This window comes from Chiloscyllium punctatum, chromosome 6 (assembly GCF_047496795.1).
Source record: "Chiloscyllium punctatum isolate Juve2018m chromosome 6, sChiPun1.3, whole genome shotgun sequence".
Taxonomy (NCBI): Eukaryota; Metazoa; Chordata; class Chondrichthyes; order Orectolobiformes; family Hemiscylliidae; genus Chiloscyllium; species Chiloscyllium punctatum.
This window is the reverse complement of record NC_092744.1, coordinates 59,864,804-59,881,929: the sequence shown is the minus strand read 5'-3', so window position 1 is coordinate 59,881,929 and position 17,126 is coordinate 59,864,804. Positions and strand designations below refer to the sequence as shown.

Genomic DNA, 17,126 nt, shown 5'->3' with positions numbered 1-17,126 from the left:
TACATTCTTATCCAAATCGTTTATATAAAGAATGAACAACAGTGGTCCCAGCATCGATCCTGGTGGCAAACCATTGGTCACAGTACTCCAGTTAGAACAATAACTCTCCACCACCAATCTCTGTCTTCCACCATCAAGCCAATTTTGTCTTTAATTCACTTGCTATCTCTCCCTCGATCTTATGTGATTTAACCAGTCCAGCATGTGGAAACATGTTGAAAACTTTGCTGAAGTCCATGTAAACAATGTCTACCACTGTGCCTTCATCTGTCGTCTTGGTTATCTGTTCAAAAAATCCCAATTAGATTTGTGAGGCACAATTTCCCATGCACAAAACCATGTTGACTATCCCCAATCAGTCCTTGCTTTTCCAAATGCATGTAGGTCCTGTCCCACTGAATCCCGTCCAACACCTTACCCACCACTGACATCACGCTCACTAGTCTGTAGTTCCCTGGCTTTTTCTTGCAGTCTTTCTTAAATAATAGCACAAAATTAGCCATCCTCCAGTCTTCCAGCATTTCATCTAGGGCTGGTCTCTGCTCGGGACTCAGCAGTTTCTTCCCTAGCTTTGCAAAATGTCCTGGATTGCACTTGGTCAGATTCCGGGTATTTATCTACCTTTATGCATTTTAAGACCTCTTCTTGTGTAATGTGAACTCTTTTCAAGACATCACTCTTTATTTCCTCAAGTTCCCTAGCTTGCACGTCTTCCTCCACAGTCAATACTGATGCAAAATATTTGTTTCAGATTTCACTCTTCTCCATTGTTTCCTGTACATACACAGCCTTGTTGATCTTTAAGGAGCCCTATCTTATCCCTAGTAACTCTTTTGCCCTTAATATGTTTGTGGAATCTCTTTGGATTCTCCTTAACCTTATCTGCGAAAGCTATCTCATGTCCACTTCTTGCTTCCTGATTTCCATCTTAAATGTACTCCTATAACCCCTATGCCCCTCATGGGATTCATTGAACCCCAGCTGTGTATACCTGACATATGCCGCCTCCTTTTCCTTGACTAGAGCCTCAATATCTCAGGTCATCCAGTGTTCCCTACTACTGCCAGCCTCGACCTTCACACCAACAGGAACATGCTGTTTCTGAATTGATGAGGTCAGAGCGCTGGATGTGTTCTATGTGGACTTCAGTAAGGCGTCAACAAGGTTCCTCATGGTAGACTGGTTAGCAAGGTTAGATCACATGGAATACAGGGAGAACCAGCCATTTGGATACAGAATTGGCTCGAAGGTAGAAGGCAAAGGATGGTGATGGAGAGTTGCTTTTCAGACTGGAGGCTCATGATCAACAGTGTATCACAAGGATCCGTGCTGGGTCCACTGCTTTTCCTCACGTATATAAATGGTTTGGATGTGAACATAGATGGTATGGTTCGTCAGTTTGCAGATGACACCAAAATTGGAGTTGTAGTGGACAGCAAAGAAGGTTACCGCAGAGTACAACAAAATCTTGATTAGGTGTGCCAATGGGCTGAGGAGTGGCAGATAGAGTTTAATTTAGATAAATGTGAGTTGCTGCATTTTGGAAAAGCAAATCAGGGCAAGATGTATGCATGTATTGGTAAAATTTTGGGGAGTGTTGCTGAACAAAGAGACTTTGGAGTGCAGGTTCAAATTTCCTTGATAGTGAAGTTGCAGATTGACAGGATAATGAAGATGCTGTTTGGTTTGCTCGCCTTCATTGCGAATTGAGTGTAGGAGTTGGGAGTTGAGAGTGTTTTGCTGGAAAAGTACAGCAGGTCAGGCAGCATCTGAGGAGCAGGAAAATCGATGTTTCGGGCCGGAACCCTTCTTCAGGGATGAGGCTGGGAGCCTCCGGTGTGGAGAGATAAATGGGGGCGGATTGGGGCTGGGGAGAAGGTAGCTGAGTGCGTAATAGGTGGATGGAGGTGGGAGTAAAGGCGATAGGTCGGAGAGGAGGGTGGAGTGGATAGGTAGGAAGATTGACAGGTGGAACAGGTCATGAGGGCAGTGCTGAGCTGGAAGGTTGGAACTGGGGTAAGGTGGGGGAGGGGAACTGAGGAAACTGGTGAAGTCCACATTGACGCCCTGGGGTTGAAGAGTTCCGAGGTGGAAGATGAGGCTTCTTCATCCAGGTGTCGGGTGGTGAGGGAGTAGCGGTAGAGAAGGCCCAGGACCTGCATATCTTCTGTCATGGGGTGGTAGGGTTGATTGGCGTGGGTGTCCCGGAGATGTTCTCTAAAGTGCTATGCAAGAAGGTGAACAGTCTCCCCAATGTAAAGGAGACTGCATTGGAAGCAACGGATTCAATAAATGATGTGTAGAAGTGCAGGTGAAGCTTTTGGATTTGGAAGGCTCCTTTAGGGCCTTGGACGGAGGTAAGGGGGGAGGATGGTGCAGGTTTTGCAATTCCTGCGGTAGCAGGGGAAGGTGCCAGGAGAGGAGGGTGGCTTGTTAGGGTGCGCGGACCTGACCAGGTAGTCACGGAGGGAACGGTCTTTGAATCAGATGGTTCCGTAGGCTGGTAGTGAGGAAGGAGATGTGGCTGTGGTAGCGAGTCTGCTTGAGGATGTGGCTGAAGAGCTTGAGGGCAGAGGAGAGGACTTGGGGAAGTCCAGTGACAGAGGGACACTGAGACCTTTGTAGAGAGAGGTGGAGAACTTCATGGCAGGCATCCTTGGAAGAGGCTTCACAGTAAAGTTGAAATTAGCTAGGAGACTGTAAGATCTGCAGATGCCAGAGATCAGAGTTGAGTCTGTGTTGCTGGAAAAGCACAGCAGGTCAGGTAGCATCCGAGGAGCAAAAAACTCCACATTTTAGGCCGGAGCCCTTCATCAGGAATGGGGCTGGGAGCCTTGGGGTGGAGATTTTGTAGAGAAAGGAGGAGAACTTCTTCAAGGTAGGCATCCTTGGAAGAGGCTTCGCAGTAAGGTTGAAATCAACTAGGAGACCGTGAGTTCTGCAGATGCTGGAGATTTTGTAGAGAGAAGAGGAGAATGTCTTCAAGGTAGGCATCCTTGGAAGAGCCTTTTTGTAGAGAGAGGAGGAGAACTTCTTCAATTTTTGTCCCTCTGTCACTGTACTCCCCAAGTCCTCTCCTCTGCCGTGAAGCTGTTCAGCCATGTCCTCAAGCAGACTCGCTACCACAGCCACATCTCCTTCCTCAGTACTTGCCTACGGAACCATCTGATTCAAAGACCGTTCCCTCCGCGACTACCTGGTCAGGTCCACGCCCCCTAACAAGCCACCCTCCCCTCCTGGCATCTTCCCCTGCCACCGCTGGAATTGCAAAACCTGCACCCACCTCCCCCCTTACCTCTGTCCAAGGCCCCAAAGGAGCCTTCTACATCCATCAAGGTTTCACCTGCACTTACACACACATCACTTATTGTATCCGTTACTCCCGATGTGGTCTCCTCTACATTGGGGAGACTGGTCGCCATCTCGCAGAGTGCTTCAGAGAACATCTCTGGGACACCTACGCCAATCAACCCTACCATCCTGTGGCTGAACATTTCAATTCCCCCCTCCCACTCTGCCAAGGACACGCAGGTCCTGGGCCTCCTCCATCACCCCTCTCTTATCACCCGATGCCTGGAGGAACAAAGCCTTATCTTCCACCTCAGGACCCTTCAACCCCAGGGCATCAATGTGGACTTCACCAGTTTCCTCATTTCCCCTCCCCCACCTTACCCCAGTTCCAACCTTTCAGTTCAGCACCGCCCTCATGACCTGTTCCACCTGTCAATCTTCCTTCCCACCTATCCGCTCTGCCCTCTTCTCCGACCTATCACCTTTACCCCCACCTCCATCCACCTATTGCACTCTTAGCTACCTTCTCCCCAGCCCCAATTCCCTCCCATTTATCTCTCCACCCCCAAGACTTTCGGCCTTATTCCTGATGAAGGGTTCTGGCCTGAAACGTCGATTTTCCTGCTTCTCAGATGTTGCCTGACCTGCTGTGCTTTTCCAGCAACGCACTCTCAATTCTGATATCTGGCATCTGCTGACGAGTAGATGGGAGGTCTTGTTGCGCAGTTGAGGACATTGCTTAGGCCACTTCTGGAATATTGTGTACAATTCTGGTCGACCTGCTTTAGAAAGGATGTTGTGAAACTTGAAAGGATTCTGGAATGTTGCCAGGGTTGGAGGGTTTGAGTTATAGGGGGAGCCTGAAGTGACTGGGGCTATTTTCCCTAGATCGCCAGAGGCTAAGGGGTAGCCTTCTAGAGGTTTATAAAATCATGAAGGGCATGGATAGAGTGGAAAGCCAAGGTCTTTTCCCCAGGTGGTGGAGTCCAAGACTAGAGGGCATAGGTTTAAGGTCAGAGAAGAAAAATGTGAAAGGGATCCAAGGGGCAACTTTTTCCCTACACAGTGGCTGGTGCATATATGGAATTGGAAGTGGTGGAAGCTCGTACTATTACAACATTTAAAAGACATTTGGATGGGTATGTGAATAGGAAGAGTTTCGAGGGATATGAGCAAAATGCTGGGAAATGGGACTGTATTAATTTAAGATATCTGGTTGGCAAAGATGAGTTGGACCGAAGGGTCTGTTTCCATGCTGTACAGCTGTATGATGCTATCCAAACCCTAAGCAGTGTGGTAGTCCCAGTCTATGTTTGGAAAGATAAAATTCCCACCTGTTACAGCCTTTTCATTCTTACACTTCTGTTATCTACCCGTTTGCTCCTCAATTTCCTGCTTACTGTTGGGGGACCTGCAGTACATCACATCAAAGTAATCAGCCCCTTCTTATTTCTCAGTTTCACCCAAATTGATTCACTGGATGATCCCCCAGGAATATCCTCTAAGTACTGCCATGATGTTTTCTGGAATCAAAAACGCCACTTGCTCTTCGCATTTGTGTCCCTATCTATCCTTTCGACCATCTGTACTCTGCAACATTGAGCTGCCAGCCCTATGCCTCCCTCAGCCATGTTTCTGTAATAGGTATGATATCCCAGACCCATGTTCCCATCCATGTTCTGAGTTCATCAGCCTTACTCGTCAGGCCTCTTGCATTAAAATAAATGTAGTTTAATTCATCAGTCTTCCTCGTTCTCTGCCTTACTGTTGTCTGCCTTGACTATTTAACTTCCTCTTTTTAACTTCAGTACCAGCCTCATCCTTCTGTCCTGTGTCAGTACTGCTTAAGGTTCCCCCCCCCACCTCTTTCTTCCCCCCCCCCCCCAACTCAAGTAGCTGTAGCAAATCTCCTGCCAGGATATTGGTCCCCTTCCAGTTCAGGTGCAACCTGTCTTCCTTCTACAGGCCACTTCTACCCCAGAAGAGAACCCAATGATCCAAAGTGAATGCAGATCAGATGTTCCCCTGTTTGGAGAGTCTAGAACCACAGGGCACAATGTAAAAATTAGAGCGATGCCTTTTAGAACTGAAATAAGGAGTAATTGTTTAGATCAGCAGGTGACTAATCTTTGGAATTCTCTACCCCAGAGGGTTTTGGAAGATCAGTCTTTGAGTATAATTTTCAATTCCTCTCTGATCACAGGAGAGCTGCCAAAAGACTGGAGGGTAGCTAATGTGATACCATTATTCACGAAGGGAGTGATAAACTGTTAAACTACAAGCCAATCAGTCTAACCTCTGGTGGGGAAACTATTGAAAGAGAATTAATCTGCACTTGAAGAGACATGGATCAGTCAGCATGGTTTTGTTAAGGGAGGTCATGTCTGAACCAACTTGATTGAAGAGGTGACTAGGTATGTAGTTGAGAGTGATGCATTCGGTATAGTTTACTTTGACTTCATCAAGTCTTTTGAAAACATCTTGCTCGGGAGACCGCTAGGAAAATTAAGAGCATATTGGTTCCAAGGAAATTTGGCTAATTGGATCCAGAATTTGGTGAGTGCCAGGAAACAGAGGAATGGTCAAGAGGTGTTTGTCTGACTGGCAAACTGTGTCCGTTGGGATTCCAGAGGGATCAGTTTTAAGATATTTGCTGTTTGTAGCGTATATAAACGTTTTACACATGGATATAGAAGGGTTGATCAGTAAGTTTATGAAGTTTATGGCTGACACAGAAGTTTGTCTGGTGGGAAATAGTGAGAAGAATAGTCTTCGAAGACAGAAGGATATAAATGGTATAGTCGACTAGGGTAATCAATTACAAATGGAATTCTATTCAGTAAAGTATGAAGTAATACACTTAGAGTCATAGAATGGTAGAGATGTACAGCATGGAAATCAACCCTTCGGTCCAACTCGTCCATGCTGACCAGATATCCCAACCCAACGTAATCCCAGCTGCTAGCACCTGGCCCATATCCCTCCAAACCTTTCCTATTCATATACCCATCCAGATGCCTTTTAAATGTTGTAATTGTACTAGCCTCCACCACTTCCTCTGGCAGACAATCCTACGCACGCACCACCCTCTGCGTGAAAAAGTTGCCTCTTAGGTCTCTCTTATATCTTTCCCCTCTCACCCTAAACCTACGCCTTTAGTTCTGGACTCCCCCACCCCAGGGAAAATACCTTGTCTATTTACCCTATCAATGCTTCTTGTGATTTTATAAACCTCTAAAAGACCACCCCTCAACCTGTGATGCTCCTGGGAAAAACAGCCCTAGCCTATTCAACCTCTCCCTATAGCTCAAATCCTCCAACCCTGGCAACATCCTTGTAAATCTTTTCTGAACCCTTACAAGTTTCACAGCATCCTTCCGATTGGAAGGAGACCAGAATTGTCCACAATGTCCTGTACAGATGCAACACAACTTCCCAACTACTGTACTTAATACTCTGACCAGTAAAGGAAAGCATACCAAATGCCTTCATCGCTAACCTATCTACCTGTGACTCTACTTTCAAGGAGCTATGAACCTGCACCCCAAGGTCTCTGTTCAGCGATACTCCTTAGGACCTTAGCATTAAGTGCGTAAGTCCTGCTAAGATTTGCTTTCCCAAAATGCAGCACCTCACATTTATTTGCCACTTCTCAGCCCATTGGCTCATCTGATCAAGATCCTGTTGTAATCCAAGGTAACCTTCTTTGCTGTCCACTGCATTTCCAATTTTGGTGTCATCTGCAAACTTAGTAACTATACCTCTTGTGCTCACATCCAAATCATTTATATAAATGACGAAAAGCAGTGGGCCCAGCACTGGTCCTTGTGGCACTCCACTAGTCACAGGCCTCCAGTCTGGAAAACAACCCTCCACCACCACCCTCTGTCTTCTACCTTTGAGCCAGTTCTGTATCCAAATGGCTAGTTCTCCCTGCATTCCATGAGATCTAACCTTGCTCACTAGGTTAGCAGGTCTCCCATGGGGAACCTTGTCGAACGCCTTATTGAAGTCCTTAGAAACCACTCTGCCCTCGTCAAGTCTCTTTGTTACTTCATCAAAAAACTCAATTAGGTTTTGAGACATGATTTCCCACACACAAAGCCATGTTGACTATCCCTAATCAGTCCTTGCCTTTCCAAATACATGTACATCCTGTCCCTGAGGATTCCCCCCAACAACTTGCTTACCACTGACTTCACGCTCACTGGTCTATAGTTCCTTGGCTTGTCCTTACCACCTTTCTTAAATAGTGGCATCACGTTAGCCAACCTCCAGTATTCTGGCACCTTACCTGTGACTATCGATGATACAAATATCTCAGCAAGAGGCCCAGCAATCAATTCCCTAGCTTCCCACAGAGTTCTAGCATGCACCTGATCAGGTCCTAGGGATTTATCAACTTTTATGTGTTTCAGCATCCAGCACTTCCTCTCTGTAATATGGACATTTTTCAAGATGTCACCTCTATTTCCCTACATTCTACATCTTCAATGTCCTTTTCCACAGTTAACAATAATGCAAAATACTCGTTTCGTATCTCCCCTATCTTCTGTGGCTCCACACAAGTGCAAGAGTAATCTGGATATAGAATAGGTGTTAATGGCAGGTGTGTTATGGACCAAGCCAGACCCCGCTCAAAACATTTCAAGAAAGTAATGCAGACTCTAACTTTGCTCATTGTTTTAAGCAGTTGTACATTGGATATTCCAGGAGAGATGCAGTGGTCAGACCACTTTGTTTTAAACAAAACAGAATTTATTTAAAATATTACTGAATGAAACACAAACAAAAGAGAACAGAATACAGAGTCTCTTAACCTATCTGAAAACCCAATAGACTACAACCTTCTTGTACTCCACACATCCTTGTTGATCTTTGAGAGGCCCTATTCTCTCCTTAGTTACCCTTTTGTTCTTATTGTGTTTATATAAACCCTTTGGACTCTTCTTAACTCTGTTAGCCAAAGCTATCTCATGTCCCCTTTTTTGTCCTCCTGATTTTCCTCTTTCGGTATACTCCTACTGTCTTTGCACTCTTCTTAGAATTCACTTGATCTAACCTGTCTTTACCTGACAGATGTTTCTTTCTTTTTCTTAACCAAACCCTCAATTTCTTTAGTCATACAGCATTCTCTATACCTACCAGCTTTTTCTTTCATCCTAACAGGAATATACTGTCTCTGCAGTCTCGTTATATCATTTCTGAAGGCTTCCCATTTTCCAGCCAACCCTTTACCTGCGAACATCTGTCCCCAATCAGCTTTTGAAAGTTCTTGCCTAATACCGTTAAAATTGGCCTTTCTGCAGGAAATATATGATGAATTGTAGGACCCTGGGAAGCGCAGAGGATCAGAAGAACCTTGATATGCATGTCCACCAGTCCCTTAAGGTAGCTGAACAGTAGGATAATGAAGTCATATGGGATACTTGCCATTATTAGCTGAGGCATAGAGTTTAAGAGTAGGAAGGTTATGCTGGAAGTAAATGAAAGGTTGGATCGGCCAAAAAGTATTGTATGAAGTTCTGGAATCCACGTTATAGGACGGATGTGGTTGCAAAGGAGATTTATCAGGATGTTGCCTGGGCTGGAGAATTTTATGTATGAAGAGATTAGATATACTGGGATCACTTTCCTTGGAGCAGGAAAGACTGAGGAGGGACATGATTGACACGTATAAAATTATAAGCGGCATGATGTAGGAGGAACATTTCTTTTTGGTGGAGGGATAAATGACCAGGGGGTAAGGAGCAAGAGATTTACAAGGGGTATGAAGAAATATCTTTTCACTCAGGGTGATGAGAATTTGGAACCCATTGCTTGTAAAGGTGGTAGAGGCAGAAACCCTCATAATATTTAAGAGGTATTTCGATGTACAATTGCAATGTTAAGGCAGATAATGGTAGAGGCCAAACATGAAAAATGGATTTAGAGTAGTCACCGGCAGAGATTTGATGGCCTGAAGGGCATTTTTCTGACCTCTGGGCCTCTCGGAGTCTATGACATCGGAGGTTGAGAAATCTTTGGGAATCTCTACTCCAGACAGCTGTGGAAGCTCAATCTTTGAATATAATTTTCAGTTGCTCTCTGAGAGGTGCCAGAGGACTGGAGGGCAGCTACTATGTCTGTAAAAGGCATTGAAGTGTTCAACCAGCTATTAATTTACTGTATTTAACAGAATTGTACAACATGCTGAATTGTCTACTCCTGTTCTTCTGTTCCAATCCCTTCCATTCCACTTAATCTCTTATTGGCATCATTTGCTTTCAGTGAGGCTGACCCATTTTCTGCTGTTCACACCTGTGATGATGCTGCTCCTTTAACAAGGTTTTGTTGTCCTTGGTTTTTTTCAGAGAGCTCATAAAAGACACAGACTCCGAAAAATCAAAGTTGAAGGGTTTTAGGGCCAATTTGTCTGTAGCTAACAGATTCTGCCTCAGGAAAAAGGATTTTAAGTTTAAAACAAAAGGCTTGTACACTGAAAGGGGTGTGGCCAGTTCATCCAGCTCAGCTTTACTCTGGTTTGGTTTGGTTTTATCACAGTGGAGTTGAAAAAGCTGCTGGACCTCAAAGAAACAGGTCCAGGCTGATCCTCCTCTCTCTGACTTCTCTCCTGTGAAACCCTGAGTTTGATTTAACCTTTTGTGCTAAGGAGTGTTATGGGGGTTGTTGCAAGTATTGGGAACAGCATCATTAAACTGGGATAGTCTGTTGGGCTTTTGGATAGGTTAAGTTATTCGGTATTCTGTTCTCTTTCGTTTGTGTTTCGTTCAGTAATCTTGTAAATAAATTCTGTTTTGCTTAAAACTAAGTGGTTTGACCAGCTGTATCTCTCCTGGAATATCCACTGTTCACCTGCTTAAAACAACTTGCAAAGTTAGGGTCTGGCTTTCATGAAATGTTTTGAGCGGGGTCTGGCCTAGTCCATAACACATCTGCCATAAACACCTATTCTACATCCATATTACTCTTGTACTATCATTAGCACTCCCTTTGTCTTTTGCTTTGGCACCCTCAACATCTGTTTTGCTCACTCCTCTTCCCCCTTTGTCAGCAGAATTAAAACCATAGACTTTTAGCCTCTTTCGGTTCTGAAGAACAGTCGTAATGGCCTCCAAACATTGAATCTCTTTCTGTCTCCACAAATGCTACTAGACCAAGTGAGTTTCTCCAGCACAGTTTTTAAAATCCGATTTACAGCATCTGCAGTTGTTTGCTTTTACTTTAAGGGTTCTATTTTGAACTGAAGAAAGTTATACACTGGGGGTTCCCCTGTTGCTTTTCTTGATGTATATGTATTAGTGACCTTGTCTTAGGTGTGCAGGGTGCAATTTCAAAATTTGCAGATGGAAGTTCAAACTTTAAATTATGATGAAGAGGACAGAAATGGGCATGTGCACTGGACTGACGTGGCAGATTAAGTTTACCGCCAAGAAGTGTGAAATGATGCTTTTAGGTTAGAAGAATGATGAAAGGTAATGCTAGTTAAAGCGTGCACTTCTAAAGTGAGTAAAGCAAGACTTCTGAAGTGAGTAAAGCAACAATGGGACCAATAAATAGATGTGCGTACATCATTAAAAATAGCAGTGCAACTATAGAAAATAGTTTAAAGATATATATATGATTCTGGGCTGTATGAAGAGAATCATGAGTACAAAAGCAGAGAAGTCATAATGAATTTTAATCAAACGTTGGTTCAGCATCACTGGTATTGCATTCAATTCTGAACGCCACACTGGAAGAAGGTGTGATGGCATTAGAGGCATTGCAAAAAAGATTTAAGAGCATTCCAGAGATGAGAAACTTCAACTTCGGGATGGAACAGAAAATCTGGGGTTGTTCTCCTTGATGAAGGAAAGGTTTGGAAGGGATTTGATGGATGTGTTCATAGCCATAAGACATCCAGATGAAGTAAATAGGAAGAAACTGTTGGTATTGACAAAAGAATTCAAGAATCAGAGGAGATTAATTTGAATTGAATGACAAAATAAAACAATGTCAACATGTAGCAAAGCTATGTATGCAACAAGTGGTGAGGGTCTGAGAATGTGCTGAAGATAGATTTGCTTGTGACTTTGAAAAGGAAGTTGAACAAGTACCTGAATTGAAGTAAAATTGCACATTATGGGAAAGGGTAAGGGAGTGAGACTAACTAAATTGCTCTTGTAGAGTTGTCATGAACTGGGTGAGCTAAATGTCCTTCTCTTGTGCTAGAACTGTTCTGTGATACTTTTACTTTGGCACCGTTAACATCTATTCTTGCTCATCCTCCCCCTTTCTCTGCAGTATCTTTTATTAAGTCTTCAGTGCAAATGAAAACTGTTATCCACAAGTAGGAGGTCATAAAGACTAGGAGAAAGTGAGGACTGCAGATGCTGGAGATCAGAGTCGAGAGTGTGGTGCTGGAAAAGCAGAGCAGGTCAGGAAGCATCCAAGGAGCAAGAGAATCGAAGTTTTGGGCATCAGCCCTTTATCAGGAATCATCGGTCATTAAGATTGATCAGCTATCTGTAAAGTCCAAACAATGCAGAACTTATGGTATTTATCTCTGTACAAAGAAAGAAAATATTAATGAGTTTATACTAATCATTGTTAATTTCCTGCAATGTCCGAAAGTACTCCAAAATTTCTCCTGTGGTGGTGTTCATTGACACATAGCAAGTAGGTTTCATAATCTTGCAGCTGTGATAAATCTAGAATCTGTGTCAGAATAGTCAAAGTAGCAATGCAAAAGTTAGTACAGGAGCAGTTAAACTCTCCTTTCTTATTCAGTCTGCTTGCATGCCTGGAAGTGATGCCCTTTAAGAAGTACAAGGGTATTGTGTTATGGGACACATTCCAAATATCCTATCTCTGTCAGATTCTTTTCTAAACTTCACAACCAGCTGTCATGATTCTATCATAGAAGTTCTGTGGAATTTTGGGCTCTTACACTCTTGAGTTACGTATTATTTCCCATTGTTGACAACATAGTACTTGGCTGACCTGTTCCCAGTTGTGTGTTAAAACCATTTTTGAATTTGTTAGGATATATATGTAGTCGGGTTCAGCCACATGTTTTCAATGAAAATGTAATTTATTTCTTAGTGCCTGTCTATCAATCCTCAAATCATATTAATGGCTTGCATGATGGGGGTGAGTTGGAAAATTTGCTCTTTGGGGAGTTATTGGCAAATTGTCTATTTTTAATGACATGGCTCATTTGAGTATTATTGCTTGAGAATGGCAAAAAATGAAACTTGCATTTGAATATCTCAAATTGTAAAAGCAAATTTAATTTTAATGTATCCTATGCATTCACGATAGTTCAAGATCCAGACATCGCCAGCGGTCCCATAGTCGAAGCAGTGAACAATCAAGCCGCAGACGAAGTTACAGTCACAGCAGATCTAGAGAAAGAGAAAGACGAAAAGCCAGAGACAAAGGACGAGAGAAGGACCGGGAGAAAGAAAAACAGAGGGAATCAAGAAGTGATAAAAAAGGGTAAGACAGGATTTATACTTAAAAATGCCTGATAATGTTTTATTAATTTGGATGATCTTCAATCAGGAATAACTGCAAAAATGGTTTGTGTTCATCTTGTTTGGTAGTGCTAGTAAAATATCTGTAAAAGCTGTAAAATTTGCTTTGTTTATAAAACATAATATAAATGATTAAGTGTGAGAATTATATTTTTGCTAAAACCTGAGCATCTTCATGCCGTAAGTTTCCAAGTCATTACATTTATGTTATCATTTCTTATTCTTTAAACAAAGCTTGGTATTTAAATGAAACAAAAGTTAGAAATTAAGTAACATTTAATTATATCTTATTCAATTTGACTAACTTCTGTTCTTAGTATGTTTTCCTGTTTAAACCATACTATTCACATGAATCGCAAAATACAATGAAACTTACTATTTGTGTTTCAAGGTTCGGGAATAATTTTAAAACATTTCAATATTTTGATTCAGCTTTTCTTTTGTATTCCATAATGAAGTGGGTCCTTTCATTGAAGAGCTCATGTAACTTTGGCATCTGAAGGAAAAAAAGTAAAACTGACTTTTCATTTGTCATCAAACAGTGCTCATGTTTTTCTACCATTTATTAATTGAAGTTTTTAAAACTGCATTTCTAAGACTGATGATTTCTATTCCAGGATATTAAAAACAGTTAGAGAGAAAAGTGTAGACAGGATAGTCTATATTTCCAAAGTCTGTGGCATTCTGGATTGGAAAATTGCAATTATTACTCCATTACTTAAGGAGGTATGGTAATAATTTTCAGATCAGGTGAACAATTGCGCAGAAGTTACTGGAGCCTGCCGTGGGATGGAATTTCTGAGCATTTGGATAATATGACCTAAAAGAATATAGCACACGTTTTTACAATTGTGATTTTGAATAAAAAGTACTTTTTGGATGTTTAGAAGGCATTTGATGAAGGGCATTTATAAGTGTTAACATGTAATCAGTTGTGGAGGGATCTGCACTTCAGTCTAATTTTTTTTAAACTAGTGTGGATGTTGGAAATAGTACATTTTCCTTCAAACTTGGTTATGGATTTGTAGAGCGCCTGAGGCATAAAATTAAGTATTTTGATTAAACCACTCATCTGTTTGTTTTCTCTCTCTCAGTTCAAATCTGTGTAGATGAAAGAAGTCATTGTCATAACTTCTACTGCTTACTACTTAGAACACATGAATTTGTTTGTTTCTCTGCATTTAAGACACTTTGGAAAGAAACAAAATTTAAGACTATGTAAATGAATTGGTCCTTTTTTAAAGAGGAGTCATGTACAGAACTTAGAGGTTTGCACCCACACATCATTGAAGTTGGCAGGAAATATTGTGGCTAGGAATCCTTGACTTTGTATGTAAAGGCATGGTGTGTGCAAAAAGCAAACAAATTATGTTCTATGCTTCTGAATTGCTGGTTAGACCTGACCTGAAGTAACATATCAAATTATGATCACCACACTTCAGGAATGCTATCAGAACCTTTCAAATTGTTTAGAGGAGACTTAGGATGATTTTACCAAGGCATTCTGTATGTGTGAGAGAAGTGATTGTTCTTTTTATAGCAAAGAAGGTTCATAAGAGATTTAGCAGAAGTATTCAAAATGGTGAAGGTTTTGAATAAAGAAGTACTTTTGTACTGACAGGAGGGTGGGAACTAAATAATGGGAAGAAAGGACAGTTGGGATTTTATTTCTTTGAACAGTGAGTCGTTACAGTATGGAATGCTGATGGAAGCATAGTCAAAATAATCTTTTGAAACTGAATTACGTGTCCAATTAACAAAACAGAAATTTGCAGGGTATTTGCAAAAGATTTCTTTTAAAAGATCCAGTTTAGATACAGAAGGCCAAGTGGTTTTCTTCCCTGCTGAATAGTTCTTTGTGAACTGATCTCCTCCTGCTATTTCATACGTTGTTTAACCGTATCATTTGTTTGCTGCAGTTTGAAATGCAGTATTCCTTAACACTGTAGATTGCATGATCAAGTTAACCTAAATGAAGTTTTTATTTTAAATAATGTATTTCAGGATGAGTGTTGCTAAACTCTTCCATTTAAACATTAAGTTCGTAAACAATGACTTGCCAGAGACAGTAGCTTCTGAATAAGTATTATGGGGTGTTAGGAAATGTACAATAGTTGCATAAGTCAAAGATGAATCTTTGATTTTTTGATTTGCAATGACTGAGCAATTTTTGCTTTTAAATTATTTAAATAACTGGGAACTTCCCAAACAAAATTAACAGAAATGTGAGGGAAAATGCACCTTTTGTGGCTTTATGCTGAATACATATAGATTTGCTTTCAAGTCAACAGACACGCTTCTTTGAGCTGAGTTTTCTTTTGCTGTTTGTAGTAAATGTGAGAGGACATCCTAATGATTCTACATCTTAAAAAAAATATATATTGCTTCTGAAATTTAATATAATCTTTATTTATTGCACATCAGATGGTATTGTACATCAAAACATTTGTGTGATGATCAATGTGCTTTAAATATCTATTAAAGCGTACAGACTAAAGTTGTCACTAGGACACCAGTGTATGATTTTACATTTCTTCTTTAGTTTTATCAAAATTTTGACAGGATATGTTTTTTGAACAAATAATGTGCAGAGTTTTCAGTTTGTCAGCATCTTTGAAATACAGCAGCCTGTCATTTGCTCTGTATTCTTTCCTCCCCAACTCTTCTCATTTTCATTCTCTCTCCTCCCCCCAAACAACTTCTCCAACCACACACATACACAACTGGCATCCCATGATGCAGGAACTTATTATGTTAATTTCTCATCATTAACATACAGGTTACAGAGTTCTGCTGCATGAAGCATGCACAGAACCTCTTTTAAGTGTCTGCTCAGATCAAAGCAAGCTTATGTGATTTCTGTTGTCTTGACACCTAACTGTGTGGTGTTGTTTTCATTAAACATTTATCACAGTTCCAATGTGACAGCAGGCAACATTGGGTTTGAGTAACGTGTTTTCATGCAAAATTTATTGGAGAAGACTAGATATTGTAAAGAGATCTTGTTGCCTTTCACTGGAGGCAAAAGGGTAAACAGTTGATTGGAAGGAAGGAAGTTATATCTTTGACATGGCACAATAATGGTTTCATTTGACAGGGTCAGAAGAAAACAATGGAAGTATTAAATGGCTTGTTGACTTTTGATATATAAGTATATGCTGTAGAAATTCAACTATTTATAATAATTGGAATTCAGAATTTCTGGAAAAGTTTATTTCAGTTATTTCTATGATACGGAACTCCTTCACATAGCCTTATATAAATTTATTTATAAGTTTTCCTGGAATCATTTAAAAGCTGATATCTGGGAAATGAATTTGCATATAACACTTGCAGAGTTACCAACTTTTGCTTTCTGTTTTAATTTCATGTCACATAATCTATGTTATTAAAAATAAAAAAAAGCAAAATGAATTTAAATAACTATGCTTTGGAGGAGAGTGGTGAGGAAATGGCATGTTGGAGACAGAATTGTAAGTAAATGAAAATAGAAGGTACAACATTGTTTTTGAAATATTGTCAAAGGAGTAAAGTTTTTTTTTACCAGTGTTTTTTTTTTTGGCTTATGCCTGTTTTACTTTTCTCTAAAATCTGGTTTCAGGTATATTTGCATATATTCCTGATTAAGGGCTTATGCCCGAAATGTCTACTGTCTTGCTCCTTGGATGCTGCCTGACCTGCTTTGCCTTTCCAGTGTCACAATTTTTGATGAGATTTTATCTGGCTACTTAAAGAAAAGTACTAAATGTGATGATCATTTTGGTGGTGATGGTGGGAGTAGATTGCATTTATTCTGCCTTCTGTTCATAAATAGAATAACCTTCTGTACCATGGATGAGGCCAGTTATCTGGGCAGGCTGGGGTTTTCTCCTTGAAACAGAGTAGCTTATGGAAGATTTAATTGTGGTGTTCAAAATCATGTAGGACTTCTATCAAGTAAATAAAGAGAAATCATTTTCTGTGGCTTTGCCCCAGGGGAATTGCAGTGACTCAAAAAAGGAACGCACCACCATCTCCTAAGGGCAGTTAGAAATGGGCAAGAAGTGATGGCATTACCAGTGAAACAATAAAATGAATGTGAAGCCATGGAACAGGGTCTCAGAGGGATAGATACTTATTTGTCATAGAAAAGTTATAAATGGTAAAAGGCAATTTCAAAAATTATTAACACTTCAGGAAAAGTATTTTAATGCAACATCTATGGTGACCATATAGATAGGTTAGTGAAAAGAAAAATAAACTTTGTGTGATGGCCAAGGCACCTGATTGCTATGATGTTAGATTGTAGATCCTTATGGAAGATGACCTGGAAGG

At 41.0% G+C, this 17,126-nt stretch overlaps 1 protein-coding gene across 1 annotated transcript in view; it reads left to right on the top strand.

Moving 5' to 3' along the window:
* rsrc1 (arginine/serine-rich coiled-coil 1) overlaps positions 1-17,126 on the top strand; it is a 503,072-nt gene that overhangs the window by 133,161 nt on the left and 352,785 nt on the right. Inside the window, exon 4 of the mRNA XM_072572745.1 lies at positions 12,598-12,774. Coding sequence (XP_072428846.1) covers positions 12,598-12,774 — 177 coding nt within the window. The remainder of the gene's footprint in view (positions 1-12,597; positions 12,775-17,126) is intronic.